Raw genomic sequence first — 15,192 nt, 5'->3', positions numbered from 1 at the left:
CTACTAAGGAGCATGAGGTTTCTTTTAGGGCTGACGAAAATGTTCTAAAATGGACTGTGGTGATGGTTTCACGCTCTGTGAACAGATCTCAAAATACTGTGTACTTCAAATATGTGAACTGTATGGCATGTGAATTCAATCTCAATAAAGCTGTTAAAAAAAAAAAGGCAAAGCACTGAATGCTTACCTTTCACAGACTTTATAGCCTTCATTGACACTCACTGCTTTGTACTTGACACTGCCTTTGGTCCGCTCCAATTCCCAACACCAGTCCTTAAGTGTGTCAAACATCACCGTATGGTTCCTGGGATCAGTGGCTAACAAAACAAATTTGAAAAGACAATAAAATCTTGTCGTAAAGTACAAGTATTTTAATGATGTGAAAGTAGATCTCTAAGCCCCAATTTTGTCCACTAAGCCCATTTTTATCCAAGCACAGTAAATTCACTGCTTAATCCTAACCTGGTTCCTTTTTTTTTTGTCATTAACCCAAAATTATGACCAGGGGCCTGTCTCCTCATACTAGACGTGTTCCTGCTCCACTCCTTGCAAAAGTAATTTATAGCTCCATTTTCAGTCATCTGACCATGAGATAATTTACATAACATAAAAGATCCTGTGAAGCACTAGAAGACGGGCTTGGCACAAATGCTAAAATAATAAAATATTTTTAGCCCTACCAACATGTGCATAAGATGGCAAACTCATTTGAATAGCATGTCAGATGCCTGAATGTAAATCTTCCCTCAGTTTGAAGATGACCGCCAGCAAGAGGATTTTCCAGTGTGACACCTGGTTACTAAAGGCCATCACCAGATCAGACAGCCACAGTGAGGGTTGGGGCTTATAAAGGACAGCACCCTGGTGATGGAGAATTCTGCCCCTCACCCTGCCCTGCTACTCCCTGCTAGGAGGAAATGTCCAGGAGCGTTACTCTTGCAACCCGACAGATGTGTCCGTGGCCCTCTCCCAAGCCATAGACTGCAGGGTGGCACGCACCAAAACAGTCTCAGGTATTTATGCAAATCAGTTACTTCAAGCCCTTTGTTGCACATCAAAACACACACACACACACACACACACACACACACACACACACAAAACCCAAGACTTCTGGGAAAAACAGTGTTTGATAAAACTCCCCCATGCTTTTTTTTTTTTTTTTTTTTTTTAAAGAGACAAAGAGAATGTGAACAGGGGAGGGGCAGAGAGAGAGGGAGACAGAATCCCAACAGGCTCCCCGAGGTCAGGGTGCAGAGGCCAACGCAGGGCTCTAACTCATGAACCGAACTGTGAGAACATGACCTGAGCCAAAATCCAGAGTCAGATGCTTAACCGGCTGAGCCACACAGGCTCCCCTCCCCCATGCTCCTTTTAATCAAATCATATCATGGTACAAAAGATAATAGGAATAATGACAAAAACAGTGATTACACTTATATAGCCCTTAGTACGTGCCAGGTGCCGTTCTGAGCATATTACATCTTATTAACTCAATCTTCATAATCCTACAGCGTATGCAATATTAATCCTCCATTTTATAGATGTGGCACAGAAAGGTCAAGAAACTTGTCTAAGGTCACAGAGCTAAGCCAATGACAGAACCAGAATTAAAACCCACGCAGCTATAAGGGATTTCCATAAAGTAATAAATGCAAAAAAAAAAAAAAAAATTCCCCATGAACACAAATAATAATACTCCAATTCAAAAACAGATAATATTCTTAGCAACACCAGTAAGTCCTTCCCTAAAATGCCATGTCTTCAGTATTCAGGACCTTTCAGCCAAATCACATTCATGAATTATCAAGCCAGGAAATAACTAAAGATGTTCAGATTGCAAAGCACCCATCTCTACACACCCCTACTCAATGCAAAAGCTAATTGGTCAATTAGCATCTATCAGTTATAACATTTACTTCTCAAAAAATGGGGGTGGGAAGGAGGATAAGAAAAAAGATGGAATTAAAATAGAATAAAAGATGCCACATATCCTCGGCCTTCTGGCACACAAAAAAAAGGCACCACACGGTGAAGAAACTGCCAGAGTCAATCAAACGAAGGGCTTTGGAACACAGATCAACCTAGTGTTGGCGAGCCAAGAAACTGTCCTATGTAGAGTCTGGACCAAGAATCGGGATATAAGGAAAAAGCAGAATTCCTAAAAATAGAGTATGATTTTTCAAATACAAACTCAATAAATGTTTATAAAAATTACAGTAACCAACAAATAAGTCATATTTTGTATATCTCATATTGCAACAAGCTATTATAAGCCAGTTACCCAGCACTTATATGTACAGCTCCACTGAAAAGATCTGTCATTCATAAAGATGAACTTATGAAATTAAGGAACTAATTTTATGTTCAGTCTAACAGTAGAGCCGAGCATTATCTTAAGTTAGTGTGTAATCAAGTCTCTAAACATAATCCACCCCAAATAACATGCAGTTACACTTTCAATTAACCCTCTTTAACTTACTGCACCTTATATGCCACACATTTAACAATTTATAATCTTCACGACACTTCATCAGAGGCATTTGAATGCTGCTGTTTTGAAAATGAGAAAACAGGGGCGCCTGGGTGGCACAGTCGGTTAAGCGTCCGACTTCAGCCAGGTCACGGTCTCGCGGTGCGTGAGTTCGAGCCCCGCGTCAGGCTCTGGGCTGATGGCTCAGAGCCTGGAGCCTGTTTCTGATTCTGTGTCTCCCTCTCTCTCTGCCCCTCCCCCGTTCATGCTCTGTCTCTCTCTGTCCCAAAAATAAACGTTGAAAAAAAAAATATTTAAAAAAAAAAAAAAAAAAGAAAATGAGAAAACAGATGCCCCAAGAGTTTAGTGTCATCCCCAGGATCACACAGCTACTGAGCAGCTGGGCAAGGATTTGAATTCAGGTGGGACAGACCCCAAAATTCACAGCTCTTCCACTAGGTCACCAGAGTTCCCAAAAGGCAACCTGCTCTTTCAGATATCTACATCTCTGCACGTGTTAATCCCTCTGCCTAAAATACTCCTCCTCCCCCACCAGACACTCCCATACCTCCACTAACTGCTCAGGCACCCCCTGTGCCCTGTGTCCCTGGCAGGCCCTTCCACCAGAGGACACAGCTCTCCGCTGCCTCTGCTTGACTTGATGCTCAGAGGATGGGGATTTAGTTGTATTCACATCCATCCCCACAGTCCTGACCCACAGCAAGCGTTCAAAAAATACCGACCAAATGAGCAGTTCAACTTTGCACTCCAGCATGCCACTTCTCTGACGAAAAGCATGTAACACCCAGAGTCACTTGACATCAATGTGACCTTACAGGTGACGGGCAGAGTGAGTGCACGGACCGAGGAGAGAGATGGAGGGAAGGTACAGACAGACAACTGAGGAAACACTGAACAGTGCTGGGCATTATTGATAGCTAATTCAGATGACTGAAGTTTCTTAGTAAAGGACTGTTCCCTGAACTGAAGGGCAAACACTTGGGATTTTAAGTTCTGTAAGCACACTTGTTTTCTGATGTGCTCCCTTATGTACAACTATTCCAATTCCCCCAAAATATCTGCTACAGAGCACGTTCTGGTTGTTTAAAGGCTTTCTAGAATGCAAAACATTCTCTTGAGTGTTATGAAATGAGATCAAGTACATTAAAGTGAAAAAAAAAAGAACCCAGGAATAAACAGGATTATTTTAAACTTATCTGAATTTTGCTTCTCTATAGTCTCACATTCCCAGTTATAATACGTTGATTTTATCTTTCATAAGAAATAATCAAGCCAATAATCCCTCACAAAAAGCAAATAAGCCTAAAAGATAAGTTAAAGCAACAAAGATCGCAGAAAAAAAGAAAAAAGTTTTTTTCTTTTCTTTTCTTTTTTTTAATAAGAATCTTGAATGAATCACCCAAGCAAGAGGTAACCAGTTGCTGGGAGAGAGGAAAAAGCTCATGGATGGGTTTTCTCCTGCTAGTTTCTGTAGGAATTGAAAGGGTCTGCCTGCAAATTACAGCCCAGAAGACACTCACCTGCATGGTTTTGTGCAGCAGCAGCATAGGAAAACAGAAACAATCGCTTAAGCAGTTTGGGAGCCTGGGTGTGATGGATTATGCCACTGACAATCTAGAAAAGAACCAAACAATGGGTATAGTCATGCTTTTGGCAGATAAACACTGAGTCTAGGTTTTCAGTCATGCTAATAGGCTCCTCTGGACAGCACACAAACACAAACTCTTGCTGAGGTCTCTATGATCTTATCTTTTGGAATAATGCCAAATAAATGGAATGTTACCAATTTTGTCAGGTTTTCTAAGAGCTTTGAATTTCTAGGGAAATTTTTAAAAACCATCTAATTTCTCAAAATCAAGGTGCTACAGAAGCTTAAGTGCCACATTCAGATATTCTAAAAATCTGACACATCAGAGACAGAGGGCTAATATCAGACAATAACCAAGGCATTTAGCTATTCTGATCCACTTGTGGCCTTTACAACCTTCTTCTAGAAGATCAGAAAAAGAAATCAATCCATTGTGCTTTTTGTTTGAAGTTGCAAACTAAAGTATGTTTGGATAGATGACTAAAATCATCATTCAAAATGAAGTTTCTGGCTTCTCTGGGACTTTTCCCTGTCTGCACCACTCATTTCCTGCTCAGAATAGATACCAGAGTCATGCTTATTGTTCTAACTGAACTCTCACACTCCCTAAAAGAAAACCAAGGATTTACTTGTAAGTGTGCACAACTCAACTGTAATCAGAAACAACAGGTGAGCTGCGCCCCCCCACCAGGTCTCCCCTGACGTATTTACCATTACAGTGGCAAGTTTGAGACCTTTGATACCTCAGTAACACAAATCTTGGAAGTTACAGTGACCCCTGTAAACAGTTCATACAGTTATATATTTCAATTTGCTGAAGCAACCAGATTAAGTTTCCTTAATGTCCAAAATCACAGGCCTCATTTGGTAATTCAGCTTTGCCCGTCCGACCCTATACCACTTCCTCCCTCCCGCATACTTCTACTACCTCCCAGGTACGAACTCATCCATTCCAGGAGCTGGGGGTCCCTGCTACTACTTTTTGGGAAGACTGTCAGGTGTGGAGGAAGAAGGGTGCCTCCTGACCCTGGTTTCCCACCTCCCACTCTTCAGTTTCCAGGAATCAAAACATTACAAACTGAAGAATTAAAGGTAAATGGGTGCCAACATAATAGACATGTTTTCCCCAATTTTCTCTCAATTCTAATCAAAGCATATGGGATTATAACCAATTTCACTTTGCAGACAGGCATATTCCCCCCTCCATCCTCATACAATATAAGCCAAAAATAAGAGTTAGTGGTAAAACCTGATGGGAAAGAAAACCTAAAAATACATGCAACTAGTTACCCTTTTGACTTCCTCTTCTTTTGTGTACCTCAGACAGAAGTGGAATACTCGGAGGTCTTTGCAGTGGATGATGAGTTTCTCGGGGTATTTCTTCAGTTGTCCAAAAAGAGTTTTTTTTTTCTCATCAAACACTACACATCAACGATGAAATCAGGAAGGGAAATCATGTTAGAAGGCAAAAAGTCAATGCTAAGGAAACAAGAAAGACTATTAGGACCTCTCAAAAGTAAGAGGAAAGGTGCTGTCTTCTAAGTAATTGTGAGCAAGGGCCCAGCTCTGAGAATGTGCAAGGCTCTTCATTCCTCTGCACGAGACCAAAATGAACTGGCCACTATCGGCAAAACTGACTCCAAAAGCTAACATTACAAAAAATGAAAGGGAGTCACTAGGGACATGCTTTCAGGACAGTCAACTCCTGGGTTTATGGCCAGGGGCCCCTCCCTGTCCCGGAGTTCGGACCAGGCTGCACCTACTGGTGTTGGGATCTAAACAGCTACTGAATGATTTCTGAAAAAGCCCTGACTGAAAAAATAGAGAAGTGAAGCACAGAGAAGCTTGACCCTTAGCAGAAAAGACATGGAGTACAAGTCTTTCTCAGATTAGACTTTACAGTAAAACCTACACAGCTAACATGGACAGCCACAAGTGTGATCTAGCATATAGTGGCCCTGTCTGGGCACCTGGGTGGCTCAGCCGGTTAAGCATCCAACTCCTGATTTCGGCTCAGGTAGTGATCTCACGATCGTTGAGATGGAGCCCCATGTCAGGCTCCACCCTGGGGGTGGAACCTGCTTAGGATTCTCTCTCCCTCTCTCTCTGCCCCTCCTGGCTCATGCATGCCTGTTCTCTCTCACTCTCAAAATAAACAAACACTTAATGGCACTGTGGAGTCTCAGAATAGGTTCCAAGTTCAAGTCCAAGTTCCCCCAGCTAAGTGACCCCAAACAAGCCACTATACATCTCAATTTTATCATCCATAGAACTGATTTAAACAAAATAAATATGTAAAGAAATTTTAGTAAACTGTAAAGGACCACAAAAATATTGTCATTATCAGCTATACTTTCAAAGGCTGGCAACACCCCAGGGGAAAAGATACTTACCTCCATAAATCTGATCAACACAGTGGAGTGTTATGTCATTTTCTCCTATAACCTTATTCTTAAATTGGGTTTCCTAAAAGATTCAAAAGGAAACAACTGTGACTCTTTTCTGTGCCCTATTAAACATTTAAAGGCAGAGCAAATCACCGATTTCCAACTGCACATTAAAAAAACTAGAGAGGGGATGGAAGAATGGGTGAGGGTGGTCCAAAGGTACTAACTTCCAGTTATGAGATAAATCGCGGGATGTAATGCACAGCATGGTGATTATAGTTAATAATACTGTATTACATATTTGAAAGTTGCTAAGAGAGTAATTTTAAAAGTTCTCATCACAAGGAAAACAAATTGGTAACTATAGGAAATGACAGATGTTAACTAAACCTACTTTGGTGATCATTGTGCAATATATACATATATTGATATACATCTATCAAATCATTCTGTTATACTCCTTAAACTAATGCAATGTTATTATTTATATCTCAATAAAACTGAGGAAAAATAGAGTGTACACTCTAAAAAACAAACAGGGAGATGGAGGCACATTCCCCGAGTAAGAGATGACGAAGTGTGCAAGGAAAGCTGGTAAGCACCTTGTTTCCAAAGCCAGGCACAACATGCCATTCCTGGGCTGCTCCCAGGCTAACCGGCCGTGCCACACACAATCACTCTGGGAGGTTAGAGTCCTCACAAATGCAAACAGGTGAGTGACAGAGCTACGGGAAGCCAGGTTTAGGAAGCAAACGCTGGGAGATTCAAGTATCTGTGAATGCTGTCTTTATTTGCACAGGACAAGGAGCCAAGCCACTAGAGCAGACAGCAGCACAGAAGCCCACACTCCAAGACAGCCAGGGTGGGCTGGGACAGCTGGGTTTGCATCAACGTACAGCGCTCTCCGAGTGGCGTGGGCAGGCCTCTCCTTCACTCCACTGCCCATTCTCCAGGTCTTACAAGGGCACTGCTACTCAGGGCAAAGGAAACCCGAATTCAAGTGCTGCAAGCATCAGTTTCATAATCGAACTCAGTTCTTGAATTTGAGGGACAGCTTAGTACAGAGAAAACACGGGGAACTAGTATTAGGGGAGAGTAGTGATTCCAATGAGTGATACATACTGTGCTGAAATACAGAAGAAAGTAAGAAAAAGTTGATGGTGTCAACCTATGAAGTCAGATGCAAGCCAGCGTGACCTGGGGCACTTAGAATGGCCCTACAACTGAAAAGAGGTTCCAAAGGACAGACGGCATTCTGGTGTTGAGGACCTCTGTCGTTGGTGTTTCATGTGTGTTGTGAGGGTGGCGAGCATGGTGAGGAATTGAGGAGCTGGGAAAAAAGACAATGGGGCCACAATTTTATTGCTCCCCACAAACTGAGCGAAACGGAGCTCATACATACATCATTATCCAATGCAGAGTCATCATCGCCCAAGAAAGCAATCTTGAAGTCCGTGCAGACAAGTTTCCCATAGATCCCACGCTGACAGGAATCTTCCTGGACATACTTCAGCACCGTGCTGGCTTCACAAAGGAGCTGTTCACCTGATCGAAACCAAACAAGCCCTCCTCAGAGTCCTCAGGGAACATACAGTATGCAAACAGTAAAAGCCTCCCCAGCTCCATTCCCGGGAAAGACAAACACACTCTACACTACAGCCCTTCAGAACTCTACGCTTTCCAGCACAGCAGGAGTGGCAAACCTTAGGTGTGGAGATGAAGCAGAGCAGGGACCACTCATAAGTGAACGCAAAATGGCTGATACACCTTCACACAGGGCATTTCTCTACCTTTTCACTGTGAACCAGGAAAGTGTCCAATAGGTGGAAATGATCTCAGCTACACTTGCAAGTGCAGACCTCAGTGTTCCTATTACTTGGGCCCAAGCAGGTAGGTGTGGTATAGAAATGAATGAAAATGAATGAATGAAAATGACCCTAAATGAATGAAATCAGAAAGGCTCTGGAACGTAGAGCTCAAGCCCACTTTGCGGTGAGAGTGGGCCATCTCTCACTCTGCAATCACTGAAAGATGGCGGGTGCCTCCCTGGCCAAAGGGCTCGCAGGTGGCTTCCTCAGACACAGAGGTGCAGCTTGATCACATTCATTCTGGCTCCACAGAGAAGGATGGGAGGAAAAGGGAGGTCAGAGGTTTGTGGGAAAAAAATTATTTCCTCTCTTTCTTAGTTGAGAGTATTTCCTCTCAGTGTGTCGCCTTTCCTGCTCTATCTGCACGCACCCCGCCTGCATGAGAAGCTGTATTTCCTGCAGATAGAGAGTTCTTCTCTTTACAGTCAGAAAGATTAGGATTTAGGGATAGGTAAGCATTCTCTGCTCCATGGAAGAGAAGTTCATGAGGGCTGGACATGTGGGTGAGAGCAGGAAAAGGAGAAGGATATGGAAGAAATAAAAAATCAAGTGCAAGTATTTTAGAACAAAAAAGAAAAGACATTTTCTTCCCCTTCAACAGACAACCATCTCAGACCCTCAGAATCTCCCTCTGGATATTCTCCTCAATGACTTTAAATTTACTTTTTGGCTCAAAATTCACTTGGTCTAACTTGCAACATGAAAATAAAGAAGGCTTTCAGACACTCAGACAATCAAGGGACACATATTATGGTATATTTTTCCACCTCCCAAGGGGTTAATTCCTAAGGAAATACAAAAAGATGGCTCAGTCACTAGGTCGGCCTCTACTGAGACCACAGAGCTTGAAGAAAACAATGAAGCTGGGGCCTCGTTATGGTTTAAAACAGTCCCAGAAAAAGCGCCTCAGCTGGTTCAAGGTGGAAAATATATGAGCAAAGCTTCCTGTGCTTTTTCAACTCCTAGTGTGAAACAGCTTTTAAGTGTAAGTGTGTCCCCGAGACCAGCCAGGCTGTGTCAGTCAGTGGCCGCGCACTGGAGACGAGACATGGGCACACAGCAGCTAACACAACACCCAGCGATGTGCTAGTCTGTCAGCAAGGCACATGCTGTGCCACAGCCACCAGCTTGTGTGTGCAGATAAAGTCTCGAATCGTGGGAGGTGGGAGCTGGAAAATCTCATGGTCTGGTCTAAGAAATGGAGGCTGCGCATCTAGAAGAGACCTGAGGTACTCCAGGGGATGGGCGAATGCACGTAGCACTGAGCTAAAAATGAAAGTTAATATCAGAATCTATAACCCAAGAAAAGGAAGGAAAATGTGGTATATGGATTAAGGTTTAGGCTATTATTGTAAAAAAAATAAACAAAAAAACATACAAACCTTTGAAACTTAGACATTTTTTTTTTTAAGTTTCAGGACCCCAATATATTTACCAAATAAGGTGGATCAGTCAGAAACTTGTGTGTAATCATATCCTCCCAATAAACTGGAATAAGGTAAACAGTACCAGAATGAGGCCTCTACTGTTTGGGGGGAAATATACCTTAAAACAAAAACTCACAAAAAAAAGGCTACTGGGATTAGAAAAAAGAAAATGGAAGAACTTAATGCACAGTTCCCAGGACAGCCCCACATATGGAAGGGGACAGACCACCAAGTAGTTTCCGTTTCTGAATTCAGAAATGATTAAAGCTTGACTGAAGGTATAGAGTCACTCTCTTCCATCTCAAAAATATCCAACCAATCCAGACTCCTCAGTGATGACCTCAGAGCAAAGCCCTGGCAGTCCCAAGGTTAGTAAACCACAGCCTGCCTGGCACTTATGCTCAGATGCAGAAGACCACAGGTGAGGCCACCCACCAACGCTGCCGGGGGAGCCTGGGCAGCCGTGCTAGTCTAGGGCAGCTGCATGGGGAAGTGGGATGTAGGGCTCTGGAGAGGACCAGAATTTTCCTGACTGAAGACCAGAATCCTGGATGTGTCCAAGTACAGTGATGCAAAAAAGGCTTCATTTGCTTGTGAAGGAGGTGAATTTGCCAGGTTGATTTTCATCAACTTGCGGGGAGGGGGAAACAAAAATTCTTGGCAGATGTTATAATACTCAGACCTAATATGTAGTGACTGAACTAAAGACCTTGATATTTTTGTCCAACTCATTCCTGTTATATGCCTTCTGGATGAAAACAAAGGAGTTTATATATAGCAATACTAGGGATGACATAATTTATCACTGGCTTTGAGTGGCACATGAGGTCTGATGCTAAACGACCGTTACCTGGCAACAAGTGAAGAGTGACTTCCTTCTCTGTTACTTCCTTCTCGTTTGTGTGAATTTCCTAAAAGAGAAGAGCAAAGGGTAATATTTTTCTTTGTTTAAGGGCTCAAAATGAGTAACATAAAGAAAGCCATGTTTTCAGAATACACACTAAAATGTCACATACCCTCAGGAGTTTTTTGACAAGCTAGTTACTTTTTAAAAATGTATTTTTAACAAAAAGACAGAAAATTCCAGCAAATTAGTCCAGTGCACTAACCTATTTAGGATTGACAACTATTAGTTGCCCCCAGTGGAGGGGCAGGGATGAGCACTCCCTACCTAAAGGAACAACTGTTACACAGAAAGTAAGGCAGCTCAAACACAGAGTCAGAGAGGGAATGGAAGACATTTCACAACATGGCTCCTCTCTTCCTCCAGTGAGAATCAAGGATCGAAAACAAAAGATGACTGTGTGTTCTTGAGAGATAATAGATATATGTATAGGGTTTGAAGAACAGGAAAATATGAATGTATCAAGTCAGTACTCGATCCATCTACTCTGTAGCATACCAAGACCCAGTAAAGGCAGATGGGAACATTCTAAATTACCTAAAACCACGGCAACTGGGTGGCTCAGTTGGTTAAGCATCTGACTCTTGATTTCAGTTGTCATGATCCCGCAGTTTTGTGAGTTTGAGCCCCATTGTCAGGCTCTGCACTGACCCTGCAGAGCCTGCTTGGGTCTCTCTCTCTCTCTCTTTTCCTCTCCCTACCCGCCCCCCCCACCCGCCCCCGTCTACACACACACACACACACACACACACACAACACACACACACACACACACCCCTCCCCTGCTCATGCTCTCTCTCAAAATGAATAAACTTAAAAAATAAATAGATTGATAATAACCTATAAATAATAAATTATTTTTTTAACTTTTTAATTTTTTTAATGTTTATCTTCATTTTCGAGACAGAGAGAGACAGAGCATGAGTGGGGGAGAGGCAGAGAGAGAGCAAGACACAGAATCAGAAGCAGGCTCCAGGCTCTGAACTGTCAGCACAGAGCCAGATGCGGAACTCAAACCTACGAAAGGTGAGATCATGACCCAAACCGAAGTCGGACGCTCAACCGACTGAGCCACCCAGGTGCCCCTTTAAACTTTTCTTAAACATTTATTTTTGAGACAGCACAAGCTGGGGATGGGCAGAGAGAGAGGGAGACACAGAATCTGAAGCAGACTCCAGGCTCTGAGCTGTCAGCACAGAGCCCGACACGGGGCTTCAACTCACAGACCACGAGATCGTGACCTAAGCAGAAGTCGGATGCTCAACCGACTGAGCCACCCAGGCGCTCCAATTATTTATTTATTAATAAATAATAAAATAAATAAACAAATAACCTAAAACCACAAGGCACTGCCATGGGATATAATCACTTCTGATAAGGAATCAAAGCCAGGTTTTATGTCACTGTTTCTCAATGAAAAGATCTCCAAATGCCTTCATGTTGGGTTCACTGTTTATTGGGTATTCAAACATAATTAGCAATCCTTAATGAATTAATGGAACAAAGCAACAGTCATAAGTGGCTGTTAACATAACAACAAGAGAGGCCTGGTGAGTCTCCTAAAGCAATCTACCACACCATCTATTAAGTATTCTTGCCAAAATATCTAACTTCAATCAGCTTGACTTTCTATGTCAATCTACCAATTTATAAGAAACACTGGGACAGGAGAAACATGTTAAATGACACCATGGGGATGCAACAAGTCAAATCTTAACTGTGGAAAATTCTATAAGACACAACCAACTTTGTCAACAAAGAAAACTGGAATTTGTTTTGTTTTTTGGCATAAGGCTCTGGGTGGTAGGAGTTTTCTAAAATTGTTAATTCAGGTTGAAATAAGCATTACAAGAAACTTGGGAACAGCCGAGGCAGGAAGAAGCAAGACAGCCTATCTTAAGGCTGAAGAAGAAAGTCAGAGCTGTTTCAGAGAAAGAGCTGTTTCAGAAAATACACCACTCTGAGTGTGATGTATTTTAGAGATGCCCACAGTTTACATCCCAGAAGATGCTAATAAATCAAGTCCTTCTGAGGCAGTGCTTCTTAGATGTGGGGAGTGTTCCATCACCTGTGGATCTTGTTACCTCTTTAGGTGCTCAGGCCTCACCACGAGTGTAAAAAATCAGAGTGCAGGGGATGCAACTGGGCCTTTGGTTGTGCAAAAAGCTCCCCAGATGATTCTGATGCATTGCTCTATGTTGTGCAAGAGGGACTATATTGCATATGTAAATGCTACGAGTGTTTTGGTAATTTAGAAATTCTCATGGAGTGTTCATCGTCTGTTATTGGCACAGAACTAAATGAAAGCACTATTATTTTTGACAGGTCTATCATCTTTCTCTGAGGACAGAGCAAAATGATTCATTAAATTCAATCACCTGTTAGAAAACTAGTGATCATCTTGACTAGTGCCTGGAATTCAGTTCAAACACTGCAGCCAGCTTGGAGAGGGCTACCCTATTGTTTTGTCTCCAAAAGTAGCATCTTCCGATGATAAAGAATTTACACTACTTAAAACTACCTACATCAATTCCTGAAATGGTCGAATTCTTTCTTTACATTCCATAAACAAAACAATCAGGAGACACCTTTTAGGATTCTGTCCTGCCGAAAACTCACTTTCCCTAAACAACTGTTCTCTGCTCCCCCAACTTCCTGGGGTGAACCCACCTCCTCCCCATCAAATGCCTGGGGAAATGGAAGTGCTAATCATTTTATGTCAACTGCACACATTGACTATAACGATAATAACCAACATTTATTAAGCTTCTATTATATGCCAGGTAAGTGCTCTTCATTAGTATCTCATTAATCCTCATACAGAGGTATGAGCACTAGTATTATCTCCATTTAAAGACGAAACTGTGGCTTAAAGAGGTTCAGGAAATTTCCTTTTATAGGAAGTCACTAAGCAAGGATACAGCCCAACCCCCAACAAGCTCCAGAGCCTACATTCTTCACTGCTGAGTACTGCTTCCAACATGGTCTCCAGTTTCCTCCTACAAAAGGGAGAACAGCTGTAATATCCACTGCCTACAGTAGGAAACTAGTCTCCTATTACAAAACTGATTAGGACAAATTAGAAAAACTCCCTTAAGAGAACTGCACTTCACCGTACAGGACATACAGGACAAAAGCATCTGAAAGCTAAAGTCAGCTAACACTCCTGAGAATCTGCTGAGAGGCTGAAAAGCAGCCTGCTTGTTTTCATTCCATTAATTCTCAAAAAGTAAATTCTCTAGTTTCTTACCAAGTTCATATTTAAGGTGCCCATCTTCTCAAATGTGTGATCGACCCAGGGCACCTCAGGAAAGGCAGAAAATGGGTCCTGCCAGAAGATCGCTGATCTTGAAAAGAACAGGGGCGTGTGGAGGGCGATCCCACAACCAAGCTCTCATCAGGCCGGAATGCTTATATATACCAAAATGCTTCACATCAACCCTTCACTGTTTGCGAGGGCCTGGAGTCAAAAACTGAAGTTGTTATTCTCAGCTTAATTTCATCCAGCCAGAAGGGCAAATTCCAAGAGCCAACATCCCTAAAGGTTCCAAAACACAATTTCTCTCAATCGCATTTGGCGCCAAAATGCTAAAAAGACAAAACACAGACATTTTATTTCCTCAAAGTCGCTCCATGCTCTAAAATGGACATTTAATACACTTGTTTTCTCCGCTAAAATAGAAAATCTGAAGGGGAAAATGTATTTGCACCCACATATTAGGTGGGAATGAAATTTACCTTTTTTTACAGCAGAAAGCTGTATTATTAATACAGCACTGTACGAATAATTTTTGTTTTCCCCCTTGTTTCTCCAAACTTCTCTCGGTGCCTGCACTACAATAAGGATACAGATGTGGCCACACTTCAAACCCTGCTCTGCTACCTACAGACGTGACCTTGGGCAGAACATTTAACCTGAGTTTTGGTTTGTTCCAATGTAAATGGAAACAATACTACCTAATATGAGGCCTGAAGAAAAATGTGTACCAACACCTGGCACACATGTTCAGTAAATGAGAGCTGTAGTTGTTGGACATAGCAGTATCTGTGCTTCTTGATTTCCTTTTCTTTCGTTCTCTCGTCCTTTCCTTTAAGGAATAAACAAAGAATTCAAATATCCTACATGAGAGGGGCAATTATTCAAGATTCTGTCACAGGTAAGAATAATTTCTACTTCTCTCTCAGTCCTTTTTCCTACATTAAACTACACTGAATCTACTCAGGAGGCCTCTCAATTCTTTTTTCTTATGGATCAGAAACTCCTGCAATTAGCAACACCCAAGTTGGTCCTAATTCTGTAAGACAGAGGATACAGGAATATGTGAAGCAAAGGAAAAAGAAATGGCATTTTTCTATTAATAGGATTTGTTTTCTAAAAGCCCACAAAGACGGGGGCACCTGGATGGCTCGGCTGATTAAGTGTCTGACTTAGGCTCAGGTCATGATCTCTCGGTTTATGGGTTCGAGCCCCACTGGGCTCTGCTGACAGTGTAGAATCTGCTTGGGATTCTCTCTCTCTCTCTC

At 42.2% G+C, this 15,192-nt stretch overlaps 1 protein-coding gene across 3 annotated transcripts in view; it reads right to left on the bottom strand.

Annotated features, from left to right (window-relative positions):
- The window catches only part of MTMR12 (myotubularin related protein 12), a 66,149-nt gene that overhangs the window by 30,270 nt on the left and 20,687 nt on the right, over positions 1-15,192 (bottom strand). For 2 of the 3 annotated variants that reach the window (XM_030331844.1, XM_030331826.1), the window contains exons 2-7: positions 10,615-10,675; positions 7,872-8,014; positions 6,476-6,548; positions 5,373-5,503; positions 4,015-4,108; positions 188-317 (exon numbers count right to left, since the gene is read on the bottom strand). In XM_030331844.1, coding sequence (XP_030187704.1) covers positions 188-317; positions 4,015-4,108; positions 5,373-5,503; positions 6,476-6,548; positions 7,872-8,014; positions 10,615-10,675 — 632 coding nt within the window. Of the gene's footprint in view, positions 1-187; positions 318-4,014; positions 4,109-5,372; positions 5,504-6,475; positions 6,549-7,871; positions 8,015-10,614; positions 10,676-13,918; positions 14,230-15,192 lie in introns of those variants that run through there. The other variant, XM_030331836.2, reaches the window with a different exon arrangement.

Source organism: Lynx canadensis, chromosome A1 (genome assembly GCF_007474595.2).
Source record: "Lynx canadensis isolate LIC74 chromosome A1, mLynCan4.pri.v2, whole genome shotgun sequence".
Classification (NCBI taxonomy): Eukaryota; Metazoa; Chordata; class Mammalia; order Carnivora; family Felidae; genus Lynx; species Lynx canadensis.
The sequence above is the reverse complement of the archived record's forward strand: the minus strand, read 5'-3'. Positions and strand labels throughout refer to the sequence as shown.